The 19,398-nt window shown below is 40.1% G+C and overlaps 1 protein-coding gene across 1 annotated transcript in view; it reads left to right on the top strand.

Moving 5' to 3' along the window:
- Positions 1-19,398, top strand: part of thsd7aa (thrombospondin, type I, domain containing 7Aa) — a 177,235-nt gene that overhangs the window by 90,385 nt on the left and 67,452 nt on the right. The window contains exons 6-7 of the mRNA XM_079829676.1: positions 10,420-10,575; positions 14,106-14,309. Of these exons, the coding sequence (XP_079685802.1) occupies positions 10,420-10,575; positions 14,106-14,309 (360 nt within the window). The remainder of the gene's footprint in view (positions 1-10,419; positions 10,576-14,105; positions 14,310-19,398) is intronic.

Raw genomic sequence — 19,398 nt, 5'->3', positions numbered from 1 at the left:
TTTGCAGCAGATCTTCGTTTCTGCATACAACAGAGGAAATCCTGGTGCTGTTTTGAATGTTTTGAACAATTTATGAGCTCTTCGTGAGTACTCAGCTGGTAAAAATAAAACCATATGCACAGGCATAAAATGATTGCGTTTAATCCAGCCCACAGCATTGTTTTGAATGTTCGGTAAGCAAGCTCTGTCGCGGAATATACGTCATAAAAGCCGACCAATCAGGTTGTGACCGCATTCCCTATGCCTTTGGTTCAGTAACTTTAGGTTCGCTGTTAAAAATGCCAGTGTGAACGCTAAGCGGACCAGGACTATATGTTTTGTTTTTGTATTTTGGTACGGACCAAACGAACCAAACTACAAGTGTGAACGCACCCTTAGAGTACAGCAGGTAGTAAGACATCTTCTGTATGGATTGTATGGCTCCAGATGGCATCTATTTTAGGAATAATTTTTAAAACCAAAAGTATACTTCATAGACTTCGTAGTTTCAGCTTAAAATTGGTTCACCCTCAGACCTGTCTCCAAAAAATATACTGTAATTATTATATCCACAGATGGTACCTTGTTAGCATTTATTGATTTAAGATGCCTAACATGAATGAAGTTATGTTTGGTAAAATCCCCTCCCTGTTTTTGGCTCATTTCAGCACAGCCCATGTAAAGACTTAGTAAGCGAGCTGTTAGACAAAGATCAGTTGATGTTTGCACTGTGGTACTATTCAAGCCAACATATAATTGGATTGCTTTTTAAAGGCTGAAATTAGATCACCAGGGGGAAATTAAGGAATAAAGAAGGCAGAGCCATACAAATTAATGAGGCAGCTACTGTGGAATTTAAATGCTAATGCCGTCACAGACATACACACAGGTGCAGATACACCCAAACACAGATTCTCTCTAGAGTAATATGACAGAAACAGAGAGGTGCCAGCACCTCATGCCATGCGCCAATGCTGGTGCCGGGCCTGCGCTCACTCTCGGACTGACACAGAAACTCCCCTGCCATCTGCTCTGAGAGCTGAACCGCCGACCTCTCAGGGAACGTATTCAAATGTCCACAGCTGTCCTCAAGCAGACATTGGCTGGCATGGCTTGGTCACTCTACAGACAGAAAGACAAAGCACACAGAATGCCTTTTGAAATTAGAATTTGAAATTAAATAAGGGCTAAAATTCCCAATGGTGTATTTAACAGTTAAGCTGTGTTTAGTCCAAGCTATCTACTAATGTGGTCTATTAAGGATTGTGTATTTCAGGTGAGCAAAATAGCCATCTTATATCCAGTGTAGTTTTTGTAGTAAAGCCGGGCGTACACGGTGCGTTTTTTGCTGTTGTACGAGCTCGCAGGCGATTTTTTTCAATCGCGTGGAAATCGTTGATGCTCGTATGGTCGCGGCTCGCAGCGTGTGAGAGGAATTACGAGACGAGCTGACTTCGTTAAGAGCACCTCCCGACCTCATGATAATTTTTAAACATGACGAAAAAGTTCGGGAGCTGTCGGCTTGATTTTGTGCCGTGTGTGCGGTTCAATGAACCGATGTGTCGATCGATCTGAAGTTGACCAATCAGGACCTGGAAAACCACAGAAGAAGAAGGCGATGATGGCAGTGCCACAACTAATTTGGACCATAGACTGTAAAAAAATATGGACGACGCGACTCCATTGACTTCCGCTGACCAAAGTTGAAGCTTTCATATGCCCGCTCACAGCGCTGACATCTTGGGACCGAGTCTGCGCAGTAGCGATCTCGGGACCGGAGTTGCGCAGTAGAGAACAGGAAGTAGAGGCGCGATTATCAAAAGCCCGCCCACACTCTCACAGATGCAGAATAATTAATTATGTTGGTGTGAAATAAACAGTTATGGAAGTGTAGAAATGAAAGCTAAAGCTCCAATCTCCTCACAAAAATCCAGAAAAAAGTCCGTTAGTGCCTCAGTGACAAGTTCACTCAGAGAAGCCGTCAATCTCAGCTGTCAATCATGACGTCACACCCCCGTTTTTATAGCATCAAATAACTCACTAAAACTAAACTTATTTAAAAAACGAACACTTGAAATGAAATTATTGTAATAAAAACTGCCTAAAATGACAGAAACCATCTTTAGGAAACAATTATTTGAAGTGTAATTAAATAGTTTAGTGTGTCTCGCGCCCATTGAAATACATGGAGAGGCGGGGTTTAGGAGCTATACTGGGACCGGCCACCGGGGGGCGATCGAGGCGCGAAAGCTTCAATTTCTGACTGGAGCACTACAGGCTTGATTTGGACACTTGAAAAAGAGGATAAACTCGCTGAACTCTGGCAGGAACAGCGAGCACTGTATGACATCTCAAGCAGTGTGTATCATGACAGGGTCGTCCTTGATGACATTTTACAGCGGTTCGCAGTTATCAGGTGAGATGCAGTATGTATAGGTCTTGCTAGCTATAGTGTTTAACTAAGCTTTTTAATGCTTTCTGTGGCCGAATCCGAAATCGCCCCCTAAACCCTCAATCACTATTACCTACTTTAGTCCACTAATACAGTACACTTGAAGGAGTGAATGAAAACAAGTGAGCGAATTCAGACAGCCGTTGTGTGTACATCAGCTGTACACTCGTTATTGCGGTGCAATGTGGGATTGAATGAGTGCACTCAATTGTGTCGTATATCACTGCATCCGTAGGTTTTTCAGATGAACTCACCCGTGACGTGTGCGTGGACATACGATCTTCTGACCATCAGAATTCGCACCGTGTACACCCGCCTTAACACTTTAAAATAAGGTCTCATTTTGTTAACGCTAGTTGACATTTTCGAAACACACTCAAAGATTTGACCAATCACAGCACAATGGTCTAGCTGGCCAATCAGAGCACATTGTACGTTTCAGAAGGAGGGGCTCCATAGAGATAGGAACTAAAGAGAGCATTACTGACAGACTGGGAAGAGAGGGGCTGCAACAATGTAAAATATGTTAACCCCCCCCCCCCCCCCCTTTTTTCTGTGAAACACAAAAAAATATATATTTAAGGAATCTTCACATATGTATATTTTGTGCATAGAGTAACAACAAGTTCATTGTGGACAGGTCAAGCTCAAGAAAAAAAGCACCACGAAGTCTGTGCATCGGTGTTGAGCACAGTTGATATTTTGCCTTTTGAAATTTAAATTTCTCTTCGGTATAAATCCATAATGCTTAGGCTTAAAAGTGTAAATAATGCCACATTTTCTTTGTTTTTGAATGTAAATTTAGTGTATATTTTTCCGAATTTTTTTTAATGCTTACCAAGGCTACATTTATTTGATAGAAAATGGCAGTAAAAACAGGAATATTGTGAAAATAACAATATTATATTTAATATATTTTAAAATGTAATTTATTCCTGCTTTGCAAAGCTAAATTTTCTGCATAATTACTCCAGTCTCCAGTGTCACACGATCCTTCGTAAATCATTCTAAATCTATTATGATTTGCTGCACAAGAAGCATTTCTTATTATTATCAATGTTGAAAACGGTTGTGTGGCTTAATATTTTTGTGGAAACCATGATACATTTTTTAAGAAAGTAAAAATCTTACTGACCCCAAACTTTATAACAGTAAAAAAATGAAAAATATTTAGTGAGAGCATCAAGTGAACAGCATTGCTAAATATTGCAACATACATAATGATCTTTTAAATATGGGTCTGATTAATCTATTCACACTTGTGGCTATTAACTCATTTTCGTACTTGAGGCTATTTGCAAATTTTTCCAGAAAGTGCTCAAGCAATTCATTAGATTGTGCAAGCAAATGTTTATCTTTTGTTGTGGATCTTGGTGATCAGGACCTTGGTGTCCAGCCCTCCTGTTTACAAGGAAGTTTTGCCAGACAGTGCTGGAATCCCATCTGTAATGTGGCCTTAAGAGAGAGGCACATGGCACCGACTGCATCTTCCTGCTGGGGGAGGTGACAGGCCTGGCGCGCTGACGAGTAACGCAGTGACAGAAGGAAGAACTGTGTGAGAAAAGGAACAGTGCAAGAACATCTGCACTGCCTCTCACACACACCATTACACACACATACACCCCCCAAGCTTTTCCACACCTTGGCCAGCTCTGCCTCGTGCTCTTTTATTTGTTATACCGTCGTCCTTCTCAGCAAATATTGATGTATGCAATTAATTACAATTGATTTGATTAATTAATCACGTAATTAATTCAGTTAGTATTTTAATTGATTGTCAGCCCTACTTTCTTTAATCATTTACCTGGTTTCCTTTTAATCAATGAAGAATCAATCAGGCACTTTTCACTTCAGTGAGTTGCAGACAGATTTGAGAGGATTTAATTTCCAGCTCCACATGATTGGACATTTCCAAGTGATTTGCCACTGGGCCTTTGGAATTATTCACAGGTATTTATATACATTAATGCCAGACAATGAGAGCATCAGGAGTGGTGGTTTACTCAGGGACAGACACTGTGCGTTTTAAGCAGATTTAATCTGGTCATTCAGTTCCAGGGATCATAGCTAAATCCTGTGTAGACATTAGACAACCATGTTTGTCTGAACCCTGGCTATTCCAGTGCAATGTGTGATGCCACGGAACCTTTGATACTTGAGGCATTCCCTCAACTTTACCTGCCATTAGTTTTTAAAACAGCAAAATATCCACTTTGAAATGAACTCTTTCCCTGCCAATGATAAGTTATCTTAGCCTGACAAGCCAGACACATCAAGATGTTGGGTCTGGAAACTCACCATTGACAGGGCTCAATCTGAAGAGCGGGATAAACGTTTGTCTTTAAAATTCCCTCTGCACCGAATTGGATAGCGCCATGAGCGCCACAACCAACCAGAGCAAAGAAGAAGGTGAAGCCGAGCTAACTTTAGTTGATAGACTTTTGCCGTATCCGGTAGGCAAAACTTCAAACATATCTTCTTTTCTTAAGAATGACTTCAGTGCCGTTCTTTGTTCTTTTCTCAAAGAAAAGCTTAATTCCAAGTCTTCCAGAGTCGCAGCCAAAGCCGATTCAAAAGACCGCTGTTCGTAAACTTCTTTGTTTACGAGTAGCACACAGAACCTCCGCAACTCTGCCGTGACGTGCCGTCATTATGTTAAGCCCGCCACCGACTCTACACGCGCTGTGATTGGCCTGACCAGAGTTTGTTTTTTCCAGCTCTCAGGTCTACCAAGAGTTGCTAGACTACACTCGCGGCAAAATAATTTTTCTGCCGCTAGGATGTGTCTAGATTTCTAGGCTAAAGTTATCTCGTCTTTTATGAGAGAGCGCTTCCCCACGCTTCTGGGTGTTCACTGTTTTAAAGGTAGGGTGCGCTATTACACATCTTTTGAATGTGTAATAAAGAGAACTGAATCTCCTGATCAAAACACATGCAAAGAAGATGCAGAAACAAGCGATAGCACATGTAAGTAGATGCATATGTAGAATAACACGATCGTTAACATTAAACAGCATATAAATCAAAACCGCCTAATGTTACTGAATAAAATGTCGAGCCAGGACTGTGCAAGCTTTGGGGGTGGACTCGAACGTAAGACAGAAACATATCAATTAAAAAAACATTACTATGTTGTAACATTAGAGTTTAATTAGAAAAATATACTATTCACAGCTGTGTCTCTCCTTGTCAACACCATCAGATATTCATGGCAACATTTATAAAATCAGGTTATGTCAAAGTCACCCTTAATCCGGAAAGTTTTCTATTCATATTTCAATAATTCACTTGCTCTTTACCTAGTCACCTGTTCTGGGGTGTGTTTCCAGAAACCATCGTTCCAATGAACATTCGCAAACAGCATCGCACAGTTGAATGGTTGGAACGACAGCTCTCGATCTGTGGTTAGAAGCATAGTTCCTTGATATCATGTACATGTACAGTACTTGCTATAGGGTTAGGTTAGGTTTGGTTTGCTTGGTTTGCCAGCAGCCATATCACCCTGTAGCCCAAGACTGGTTTCCCACCGAAGCAAAGCAGGGCTGAGCCTGGTCAGTACCTGGATGGGAGACCAAGTGGGAAAACCAGGTTGCAGCTGGTAGAGGTGTTAGTGAGGCCAGCAGGGGGCGCTCACCCTGTGGTCTGTGTGGGTCCTAACGCCCCAGTATAGTGATGGGGACACGATACTGTAACAAGCACTGTCCTTCGGATGAGACGCTAAACCGAGGTCCTGATTGTCTGTGGTCATTAAAATTCCCAGGATGTCCTTTGATAAAGAGTAGGGGTGTAACCCCGGCATCCTGGCCAAATTTGCCAATTGGCCTCTGTCCATCATGGCATCCTAATCATCCCCATATATATGATTGGCTTCATCACTCTGTCTCCTCTCCACCAATCAGCTGGTGTGTGGTGGGTGTTCTGGCGCAATATGGCTGCCGTCGCATCATCCAGGTGGATGCTGCACATTGGTGGTGGTTGAGGAGATTCCCCCCTTCTATGTAAAGCGCTTTGAGTGCCTATAGAAAAGCGCTATATAAATGTAACAAATTATTATTATGTAGGGTTAGTTGCATGTAATTATGCATAATGTATAGTCCTATAACAAGGACACTGTAAAATAGTGTTTCTATTATAATATTTTATAAATCATGTTTTTAGGTAGATTCCTTCATTTAATGTGGGTGTGAACGGTTTGAAATTTTATTTTTATTTGAACATTAGATTTGTTTGTATTAATAATGAATATTTCACATTCTTTTTTGTCTCTGATGGTGTTAACACATATTAAATGGAATGCAAGGAAGTGAAATTGGAAGAATGAGATGCACTTCTCCATAGGTGAAAACCTCTGAATTTATATCAATCCCTCCTAACCTGTTATCTTTAATTTTCGTGTTTTGTTTTGCCAATAGCCAGTTGTGAAGAATCTGTGAAATATATTGTTCCCAATGATGTGAAAGCATTGTTTGCATTCCAAATTCATTTTAAATCATTTTGGGATTATGGATTCCTAAACCCATGTAATAAATGCCAGAATGAACACAAAGTATGCATTTTACATATCAAAAGCAGCTTGTTGTCTTCCTCTCTGCCAATGCCGCATCCCATCCGGCTTCCTGCTCTGCTGCCTGGGCCTGGGGAAGCTGCGCTTGATTTCCTCTCCCCGCGGGTGGCTTCAGACATTTAGAAAACAGGGGAAAGCAGCTGCTGTCGCGATCTTTATCCATTAACACATCTCAGTCACAGAGAGCAGAACACAACAACAGTGTTCATTCGTTTCGGCTCGGCCGTGTCGCTCTTTGGAAAATAATCAATGTTGCACCCCGTCGTGGATCTTTATGAGATGTTCAACGGCTTGGCTTTCTTGCAGAGCATCCATGCAGCACTGCCCCGCAGGCAGGCCCAAGTTATTGATGATGATGATGCTGATGCAAGCAGGTGAATGTGTTGGCGGATGTCAGACGGACAGAGGGACTGATGGGATACTGGTGCCATAATTAGGCCAGGGAAACCCTGGGTGGGCAAACAGCAGACCATCTGGCCTCCAAGCGAGCATTGTGCCACCTGAACAAGGTCAACCTACAAGGAGAGGGTCATTAATCAGACTAGGTTAACAGGGACAGGAAGTCAGACAGGTTTTCGCCCAACTCAATACCTCAACAGAACAATCACATCCTAAAACAAATACCAAGAGCATAGAGTGTGTTTGTGGGAATAAGGGAACTTGCATTTGCAAGTCAATTTGACAAATTTTTTGCAAATCAATTTTGTCAGTTTGACAGCTAATTTTTTCCCCCCGACATGACAGTTTTTGGAACTAAATTCAGCTAGCTAAATTGAGCGTTTCGGCGGAGGTTTGTCCCAGTGGAGCGCTTCACAAAAACCTTTTTAATTTCTGTTTTAAACAAGCTCATATGAATCATTAATGATTCCACAACTGGCCATGCAATCAATCACTTAGCTCACACCGAAAATCCACAGACACGCACGTGTATTAACCGAGTGATTTTAGAAATGGCTCAAAGCGCACAACGAACACCTTTTGGACACGAAGCAATTTGCATGTGAATGAAGAGATGATCCGTCAAAGGGTATCGACGGCAGATCTGTTCACGCGCTGACCTTGCAGAAAGTCGCCTATGGCTCGGAGCTGCACACACACTTACCCTGAGTGCTTGTTACAGATAAAAAGAAAACAAGGACAAAAGGGGTCTTGGGAGATGTCGAGCGAAACATGTATAATCAGAATCATTTGTTTATGAGACTGATGTTCTCTTCATGTTCTAAACTGCAAACAGATTAAAATACTTGACATTACCTTTTTAGGTACTTTTTGGTACACATGTTGGCAATACAACTTTCCAGCTCACGTTATTTCCCAAACCCATTCCCATCCTTTTTACATTATATTGCATTCAATTATAATGTATGCTTTATATAAAAACATAAAACAATTATAAAAGTAATATATTTGATAAACTGTTATAACCACAGAACTTTAGATTTATTCTGCAAGGACACATTACATTTATCAAAAGGTACAGTAGGGCTTTTTAATCACAGCAGCTGTTTATAACATTAATAATAATAAATGGGCTTTTTTTAGCACCAAATCCGCTTATTAGAATGATTTCTGGAGAAGACTGGAGTAATGATGCTGAAAATTCAGCTTTAACATCACAAGAATTATTATAATTTTTTTAATTAGATGGTGGTCCAGTGGGTTAAACCCTGGAACTGATATGCAGAAGGTTGCTGGTTCGATCCTAGCGGTCACAACCAGTGTGGCCTTGAGCAAGGCACTTTACTCCATGTTGCTCCAGGGGGATTGTCCCTGTAATAAGGCTACTGTAAGTCGCTTTGGATAAAAGCGTCTGCCAAATGCATATATGTAAATGTAATTATATTAAACACAAAAACAGTTAAATTGTAATAATAGTTCACAATATTGGTGTTCCCTTTCAGTCGGTCACGTTCGACGTACGTCAGAATGTGAACCGTCGTATTGGGATATCGCATGAGAGCGATAACCGGCCAATGAACATTGGCGTGCAGAATTTGCATGCAGCACTCCGCCCCGCAATGCGGGTATAAATAGGAAGTGCCAGCAAATGCACATTTGTTTTCCTCTGATTAGACGAGCAAGTGGCCCGCACTCAGCGGCGGTACAGAAACTGTGGCGACGGGACGTACGTCTCCGTTCCCTCCTTCAGGGAACGAGGGTTACATACGTAACCGAGACGTTCCCTTTCAGTCGGTCACGTTCGACGTACGTCAGAATGTGAACCGACGAATTGTGCTCTCATGCGGTATCCCAATTTGTTGGTTCACATTCTGACGTACGTCTCCGTTCCCTCCTTCAGGGAACGAGGGTTACATACGTAACTGAGACGCTTTTACTGTATTTTCGCATGAGAGACTTCTGCAAATCTTACAGACCCGAAATTTTTAATCTGTAAAAATAAATAAAAAATTCTTACTGACCCAAAACTTTGGAACGGTAGTGCAATGTTGCAAATGCTTTCTATTGCTTTCTAGCCTTGGTGAGCATAAGAGACTTATTCTAAAAACATAAAAAAAATCTTTCAGATCAAAAACTTTTGAAAGGCAGTGTATATAAAATACATATTATTTAAATGTATACTTTATCTTAATTAACCCTCTGGTGCTCTTCGGCCATTTCTGACCGGAAAATTTTCTCTTTTGAAATGTAAAAAATCACAGCTTCATCGGAATGATATGAAACTTGGTGACTTATCTTGCATTAGTTATGTAAACACACAAAAAAATGCCATATATATATTGTTTATAATATCTCATAATCTGCTGTCACTTTAAGACCGAATACACGGAACCATTACTGTTACACATTTGTTTTCTTTCTCAACTGTTTTACGTTCACTTAAAACATAATTGACTGTGTTTTACATGAATACTCGCCAAGACCGGCATTTTGACATTACTTTGTGTGTAAGTGCAATAAGCATTGAAAAAGAACTCAATTTAGTACTGAGAGGCGGATTTATGTGCGCACACTTTGAGTGCGAGCACAAAATCTATAGGAAATGGGAATGAGTAAAATGATGCTCAATACACGGATTGAGGGGCGGTTGTGTGTCAACTTGCTGTCTGAGAGATGAGTGAGTGTATCTATTCTGTGGAAAATCAGTATTGGAAGCGCTTCAGACATTTCAGTATTGAAAAAATATATATTTCACTTAGTTTACAGTTTCAGATGCCTTTTTAAAAGACTACAATTAAAACATTTATATATTATATATATAAAATTCAGCCCGCCAAAGTGTCTAGTAGGAGTGACTGCATTAGACGCCGCTGCTGAAATCCACCTGCATTAACGGGTTGGTGGGTGTTAATGTCAAGCCCCGGAAATATTGTACTTGTGTGTATATTGTATATTCTTATCCCACATGAGGTACATCTATTTTTATAGGGACTCTGTAACAATGTGTGTCTGTGTGTCTCTTCAGCCTCGCGGCCGGTGAACAGTGACCTGTGTTTGGGCGTTTCTCCTAACACCACCCAGCTCTGCCATATCCCCTGTCCTGTGGAGTGTGAGGTGTCCTCCTGGAGCGCATGGGGGCCCTGCACCTTTGAAAATTGCCAGGATCAGTCCACAAAGAAAGGTGAGCACCGTCTTAGCTTGAACAATAGGACCACTTCATGGCAGCCATCTCACTAAAACAGAACAGATCAATAAAAGTCCTCTTTCATTGTAAATCACATGAATTGTGCACAGGAACCCTTTCAACATATAACTCACACCGCCCAACCTCTCACCTCTATCTGCGCCATCAGCATCCGGGCCATAAACTTATCACTGCCTACTGGGGCAGAAGATTCATTGTCTCCAAGGTTTATGAACGAGGAGCATTGTAGAGGGAACAACAAAGAAAAGGATCCCACGAAAAAAGAAAACATGTCACGAAAAAAAGAGAAACAAATCAAGGGTTAGATGTCTTCAAAGAGACAAACACAAGCTTCAAATGGTCTTTAGAAGGAACCGAATCTGCTAGATTCACAGGATGGTGGTTTACCAAATGCTGCTGACAGTTGTTACTGGTGTATCAAAGGTGCTGGCATGCTGGCTGCTTTTCTCGTTAATTATGGCTGGGACAGCGACCCGTGCCATGACTAATGCATATTGACTCTTCCCTAATGAAGCGGCTCAAAAGGATGGGATGGGAGGAAATTCTCCACCATGCATCTTAATGATGAATTCTCTCTGAATCTGTGTTCCACTCTCTCTTTTCAAATGGCCACAGTTCATTCTTCATGCCATATAGCTGTAATGGCAGGCCTCTGCACTTGTGTACACACTTTACAGTATGTGGCGAGAGGAGTGCAGACTTATTTTTGTATATCTCCCGCACAAAGACAGAATCGGTAGAATTACATTAACAAAACACATCAGTGATTGTAAGCTTTAGGGTCAGGGATATCAAATTTGTATTGCAGAGTTGGGTAAAATTGATAATATGAGAATTGGTTCTAATTCATGAGTTTGCGGAATTTCAATTGGCCAAACCTCACAAAAGATTGAATTGGGATGACAGGAATTTATTGAATTTTATATATATATATCTGTCAAACATTATAACAATATGTTTAATTTACAATATATATTAAGATTTATCATTATATATTTAGGTTTAATATTACATTTTACAAATATATAACTTTATTTTCAGGTTTAATATAATTTTTGCTAACACTTTATTTTACAGTGTCCTTGTTACATATGTTACGTGTACTTACCATAGTAATAACAGTAAATTATGCATAATTATATGCAACTAAATCTCAACTGAAACCTTAACCCTACCCTAATCCTATAGTAAGTACATGTTGTTAATTAATATTACTCAGTACTTAAATATATAATTACAGTGCAACAAAGACACCTTAAAATAGTGTAACCTAATTTTTTTTTGCTTATCTTTAAAATAAAGTATCAAATCTCATTATATAAATGTATTATATATATATTATTTATTTATTAAACATTAATTTTTACATTTCAAATGTCTGGAAATTTTCACAATGTCAAGTCACATTTTGGAATTAAATTTTAACCAAATGATTTGATGTGATGTGGCACAACAACCAAATCCAATGCTGTCTTACCTTCTACAAACTGATGAATGTTGATTCATGTTATTATAACCATGAGACTGTTCTTTTGTAATATATATGTAATCTTTATTATAGCCTGAACAAGCTTTCAGAAATAAGCCTGATGGGAGATAAAGTATAAATTACCTGTGACATCTCAACCTTAAGCTCCAATAATATGCACCTTAGACATGATGACCCATGAGATTTTTGTATGGCTGTCCCTTTTGTCTTATTTTTTTTATTTTTTTTATTACCAATGGCTCATAGGAAACCCTGCTTTTGTCTGATAAAGAGACAGAGGCAGCATACGGCATCAGACACCTCCGGGCTGACTGACAGGACGTGATACAATCCTCTTACACACCCACAATGAGCTCTACGCTGACCTTCTGATTAAATAAAGCCAGGAGGAGAGAGCGGGACAGAAATAATCAGAGAAAGGGACAACATTGGCATCTCCAGCTTTCTCCTAAAGGCCCCCCTCTCCCATATTATCTTATCGGCCCCAGACAGCAATGTGGATTAAACCATAGGCCAGGGACCAGCGACAGAGAGGGGAGGGTGATGGCAGGGTACATGTAGGTGACCTTGCGCTGGTCATGACTCCAGACCCCCCCCCCCCCCCCCCCTTTATTTTATTCCTCTGGAGCCATTTCCCTGCCCTTGAATGGGAATACCCCTGGCGTCAAAGCTTCTTCTGTATTAATGGATTGCTGAATGCATTAGTCCCTTTGGTGAAAAGCAATCATAGTGAGGGAAGAATAATAATATTCATTATGATGAGCTGCTCCAGTAATTTGTGTCATCTCGCACGCTTAATGGGCCGATATGTTTAATGTAATATTACAGTGATTGCGCAATGACACACTGTGACAGTTAAGAGGGCTAACGTAAGGGATTGCACCAACTAGTTGATTAGACACTACTTGAAGCAGTGGGCAGGTGTCAACTAGCAATGAACATCAAGAGGAAAATTCCTCGGTCCACAGACTCCACAAATTGCGTCCAAGTGTAGCTGCTAGGGATGTGCTCGAATCGAAATACGTTTTTCAGAAAAGCAAAAAAAAAAAAAAAAATACAAATTTTACTGAAACTTTATTGATGAAACACAAGGGTAAAGTGCTTTATTGTTTTATTAAAAAATGATATTACACGCAGAACCGCCGCAACTCTACTGTCATTATATTAAGCCCGTCCACCGACTCTATACATGACGTGATTGACCTGACCAGAGTTTGGTTTTTCCAGTTCGCAAGTCTACGGAGAGTTGCTAGACGACCTGGCTGCAAATTAGATTTGCTGCCGCTAGGGTGCGTCTAGATTTCTAGGCTAAGGAAAAATAGCGTTTAGATAAATACTGTTCTTTTGAACTTTCTATTCATTAAATAATCCTGGAAAAAAATTGTACACAACTGTTTTCAACATTGATAATAATAATAAATGTTTCTTGAGCAGCAAATCGGCATATTAGATTGATTTCTGAAGGATCATGTGACTCTAAAGAGTAATGATGCTGAAAATTCAGCTTTGAATCACAGAAATAAATTATAAATATATAAAAATAGAAAAAAGTTCATTTAAATTGTAAAAAAAAAAATCACAATAATACGATTTTTGCTGTATTTTTGATCTAATAAATGCAGCCTTGGTGAGATTAAGAGACTACTTTCAAAAACATGAACAAAACCTTTTGACTGGTAGTGTATTTATACCCATTCAAAAAATTGGGGTTGGTAAGATTTTTGTTTTGTTTTTGTTTTTTTTCATTTATGCTCACCAAGGCTACATTTATTTGATTAAAATACAGTAAAAACAGTAATATTACAACTTAAAATAACTTTTATTATTTTAACAATAGGTAATGGCCAATATTTTTGGAAGTATGTGAAAGTAAAATCTTTTGCAAGAAACAACAGCAAGCAAACTACATATTACAAATCATTTGAATTGATAAACATCTACTAATTAGTAACTTGCACAAGTCAACTTACTGAATCAATGCCAAGAATGACTGAGTCTCATCTGTGTTGTCCAACAGGTTTCAAATTGAGGAAAAGGAAGATTATAAATGAGCCCACAGGTGGCACAGGAAATTGCCCCCACCTTACTGAGGCAATTCCCTGTGAGGAGCCAAGTTGCAATGAGTGGCTGCTGGTGAAGCTGGAGGAGTGTGTGCCTGACAATGACAAAGTATGCGGCCCGGGAACCCAGAACCCACAAGTACAGTGTATCAACAGTGACGGTAAGTGATGCGTACACCTTCATGGTACTGATTCCATCATTCATAATTATTCAAGCTAATTAAAAATCTTTGCCTGAATAGATTTTCTATTTAAGGGTCATGTCCAGGCGTGCACTGTGTCGAATGCAGTAACAAACCCAGATTGTTTTGTTCTTGTACAGCTGGGTCCATTCTTGAACTCTGTCCACAGGGCTTATGTTCTGGACTCATGCCCAATGCCGTAATTGTTGTTTTTGCACAGACGGCTAGTTGGACTTCTCTATTGTTAGAGTGGCCAGAGGGGAAATTCTGAGCAATCAGAAGTGGCACTGCTGCCTTTTAGTGTTCTAAACACAAAGCCACATGTGCCGGGGCGGTCTACCGTCTAACTATCCCAAAGGCACGAAACTATGCAATAGCTTTTGGATGTTATTGGCATGACTGCGTACAAGGTAGCTAGGGAAACCAACACCAGCACCATCTGCACCATCTGTGAGATCAGAGAAAAATACTGTTTAACTGGGGACAAGCACATGCCTGGATCTGTGACCAATAGCTGACACTGATGCCTCAATATACTGAAAGAGACGGGTACGGGTAAAACACTTTTTCCTTCACGTCTGTAACTCAGTGTTTTTGTGGTAGGTTGTAAAACATGGACATCACTTTAAATTGTGCATTTTGTTAAAGTACCCCTATTATGCTATTTTAAAGGTTTGTAATTCTGTTGTAGAGGTCTACTACAACAGGTTTACATGCATCCAAAGTCAAAAAACACTTTGATTTTCTCATAATATATATTGCAGCATCACCTCTTTTCTCACAATGTCTGAAACAGTTAGATATAGGACTCAGTCTCTCTAAATCCCCTTTTCAACCAATTATACAGCGCGTTTCTGCAACGGCCATTACCATATCTTAATTTCAGTTCTGGAAGCGGCCTCAGCTCTTGATACACAGTGATACGAACAGTAGCGATTGCATTGGTTTTACCGTATCAATTCCACCATAGCAAATCCTCATCCTTTGGAAGTGCAGCAAGGTAGATTTGCCTTCAAAACATAGAAAACAGTGTCTTCTCGACATGTCGACAACACGAACCAAACTCTTCCAGACCAAACTCTTCGACAACTACAGTGTTTGACAACGGGTCCAAGTAGACATTGTTCGTCGGCAGCCAATGAAGACCACAGGCTGGTGTTATGCAAATGTATTACAAACCTACATAGGAAGTGAGACTGGAATTACTGACATTCCTTTTCGGCAGTTCAGAATCGGTTCTTTCTTTTAGCTACAATAACTTTATTTGGCATGCACTTTGATCTTTAAAACTTTCCAGACCTTTTACTTTCACAAACATCTATATTACACATGCACTGCATGAAAGGTAATATTTGGGAGGGAAAAAACATAATAGGGGCACTTTAATAAGATAAATAAAAAATATTTGTAACCAACACCCATAAAAACCTCAAACTCCATACTTATTACAATTTTTAAAAATGTATTGTAAGTTTTTTAAAAGGTAAAACATACATAAATTAAAGAAAGGAAACATTATATTCTTTACAACAAAAAGGAATTGTTAAACAAATACACCAGCATTCAAAAGTTTGGGTCAGTTTCTCATTAATGCAATTATCTAATCAACCAATCACATGGCAGTTGCTTCAATGCATTTAGGGGTGTGGTCCTGGTCAAGAAAATCTCCTGAACTCCAAACTGAATGTCAGAATGTGAAAGAAAGGTGATTTAAGCAATTTTGAGCGTGGCATGGTTGTTGGTGCCAGACGGGCCGTCTGAGTATTTCACAATCTGCTCAGTTACTGGGATTTTCACGCACAACCATTTCTAGGGTTTACAAAGAATGGTGTGAAAAGGGAAAAACATCCAGTATGCGGCAGTCCTGTGGGCGAAAATGCCTTCAAATGCCTTCGAAAATGAGGTCAGAGGAGAATGGGCCGACTGATTCAAGCTGATAGAAGAGCAACTTTGACTGAAATAACCACTCGTTACAACCGAGGTATGCAGCTAAGCATTTGTGAAGCCACAACACGCACAACCTTAAGGCGGATGGGCTACAACAGCAGAAGACCCCACCGGGTACCACTCATCTCCACTACAAATAGGAAAAAGAGGCTACAATTTGCACAAGCTCACCAAAATTGGACTGTCGAAGATTGGAAAAATGTTGCCTGGTCTGATGAGTCTCGATTTCTGTAGAGACATTCAGGTGGTAGAGTCAGAATTTGGCATAAACAGAATGAGAACATGGATCCATCATGCCTTGTTACCACTGTGCAGGCTGCTGGTGGTGGTGTAATGGTGTGGGGGATGTTTTCTAGGCCCACTTTAGGCCCCTTAATGCCAATTGGGCATCGTTTAAATGCCACGGCCTACCTGAGCATTGTTTCTGACCATGTCCATCCATTTATGACCACCATGTACCCATCCTCTGATGGCTACTTCCAGCAGGATAATGCACCATGTCACAAAGCTCGAATCATTTCAAATTGGTTTCTTGAACATGACAATGAGTTCACTGTACTAAAATGGCCCCCACAGTCACCAGATCTCAACCCAATAGAGCATATTTGGGATGTGGTGGAACGGGAGATTCGTGCCCTGGATGTGCATCCCACAAATCTCCATCAACTGCAAGATGCTATCCTATCAATATGGGCCAAAATTTCTAAAGAATGCTTTCAGCACCTTGTTGAATCAATGCCACGTAGAATTAAGGCAGTTCTGAAGGCGAAAGGTCAAACACAGTATTAGTATGGTGTTCCTAATAATCCTTTAGGTGAGTGTATGTCTGTGTATATATATATATATATATATATATATATATATATATATATATATATATATATATATATATATATATATATATATATATATATATATATATATATATATATATATATATAGTTTTTGTTTCAAAACATTACAAAATCTTACCGACCTCAGACTTTTGAATGGTAGCATACACTTAATATTGCTTAAGGTTTGCTTGAGAGTTATTACATTGGTTACCTCTACAGTTTGAGAAGCTTTTGTCAAAGCCACTTCTATATCTAATTATATAGAGCTGGAATATCTCTCGTCTGTCTTGGTTTTGATTGATATTATTTATAGAGCCTATAACTTCATAGATATTTGAGAAGTGAAATGACCCAGCTATGTTGTACTAACAATTTTTTTAATGGGATTTTGTGGATGAACACTTCTCTCTGGTTGATGAGGGAGCAAAATTCACTACCGCAAACCTGATTCATCCAATCTAATTAATTTCATATAATAGAGACGAGAGCATAGCTGAGTGAATATTTGAACAAACGAAGTGGAAAGCCTGTCTCCAACACGTGAAAGTAAAATAGGTTCATTCAGTGCGCTTTTCAAAAATAATTAACCTTAAATTAATGTGGATATGTGGGACAAGTAGAATATCCAGTTTTTAAAATACAAGTCACTGACTTCTTTCTTTATTGTTAATGTCTTGTCTGGAGGTGCGGCACGACTCGGCTTGCATTAATGAATCAATTATGAGCGTGCACTGTAATTGTATTTTACATCCTCACATTTCGCTCCTTGTTCCAGTAAATTTCTGTGTGCGGACATGGCAATTACTGCGACATTCCAGAACCTGAGCATTCACATCACTAATGAGGACTCGGGGGAGAGAGAAAGAGAGATAGAGGCGGTGTGCGTGTGTGTGTGTGTGTGTGTGTGTGTGTGTGTGTGTGTGTGTGTGTGTGTGTGTGTGTGTGTGTGTGTGTGTGTGTGTGTGTGTGTGTGTGTGTGTGTGTGTGTGTGTGTGTGTGTGTGTGTGTGTGTGTGTGTGTGTGTGTGTGTGTGTGTGTAACTCAATCAGTTTTGCAAGGCTCATAATCAAGCATCCCATTCACACCAACTGAAGGTGTCATACTGTCTGTGCCTCAGCTGTCACCACGGCGACGACTGCCACCTCCCCCCGGCCCTCACACAAACCTCCTAGACAGTTACCCTGTGACACCTTCCTTAACATGCCATGTGTAGCAACTGTACTTTATACCAGTACAGGTCGGATTCTATAGCTTAAGCTGCCTGTACATGAATTAAACAGTTCAATGATCAATTAATTAGCTAAAGAAACCGATAACCCTAAAATGCACAGCTAACTTTTCTCCTCTAAATATATATGTGGGTCAAAGTGGGCCGGCATGTATAAATATGATGCAAAGCACTGCTCATTTTGTCATTGAAATGGTAATTTAGTGATTTAGACTGCCGTTTGTGGGTCAGATTTTGCCTGGGGACCCAAATGTTTTAATTAACATACTAAATATGTAGTTCCAAACCCGTATGACTTTCTTTATTCTGTAAAAAAAAAGAAGAAGATATTTTGAAGGATGTTTCTACTGTCCAAAACAACACCAACCGGACCCCATTGAATTTCATTGCATTGTATGGGTAAAAAAATATTATGTGTTTCAGAAAATAAAGAAAGTCATACAAGTTTGGAATGACATCGTGAAAAAATAATGACAGAATTTACAGTTTTGAGTGAACTATAGAGTGCAACAGCGAGGTTCCAGAAGTACAAACTTCAGTCATTTTCTACATAGGAAAATTATTTTTTATATAAAAGAATATTTAAAAGAAAATGTGATTCATCAGAACAGGCCACCTTCTTCCATTGCTCCGTGGTCCAGTTCTGATGCTCACCTGCCCACTGTTGACGCTTTTTCGGCGGTGGACAGGGGTCAGCATGGGCACCCTGACTGGTCTGCGGCTATGCTGCCCCATACGCAACAAACTGGCCAGCCTTCGCTCCCCACGTGCATCAATGAGCCTTGGCCACCCATGACCCTGTCGCCGGTTCACCACTGTTTCTTCCTTGAACCACTTTTGATAGATACTGACCATTGCAGACCAGGAACACCCCACAAGAGCTGCAGTTTTGGAGATGCTCTGACCCAGTCGTCTAGCCATCACAATTTGGCCCTTGTCAAACTCGCTCAAATCCTTACACTTGCCCATTTTTCCTGATTCTAACACATCACCTTTGAGGACAGTTGCTGCCTAATATATCCCACCCACTAAAAGGTGCCGTGATGAAGAGATTGGT

The sequence above is a fragment of the Gobio gobio genome (assembly GCF_949357685.1).
Source record: "Gobio gobio genome assembly, chromosome: 11".
Taxonomy (NCBI): Eukaryota; Metazoa; Chordata; class Actinopteri; order Cypriniformes; family Gobionidae; genus Gobio; species Gobio gobio.
This window is presented reverse-complemented; position numbering and strand designations above follow the sequence as displayed.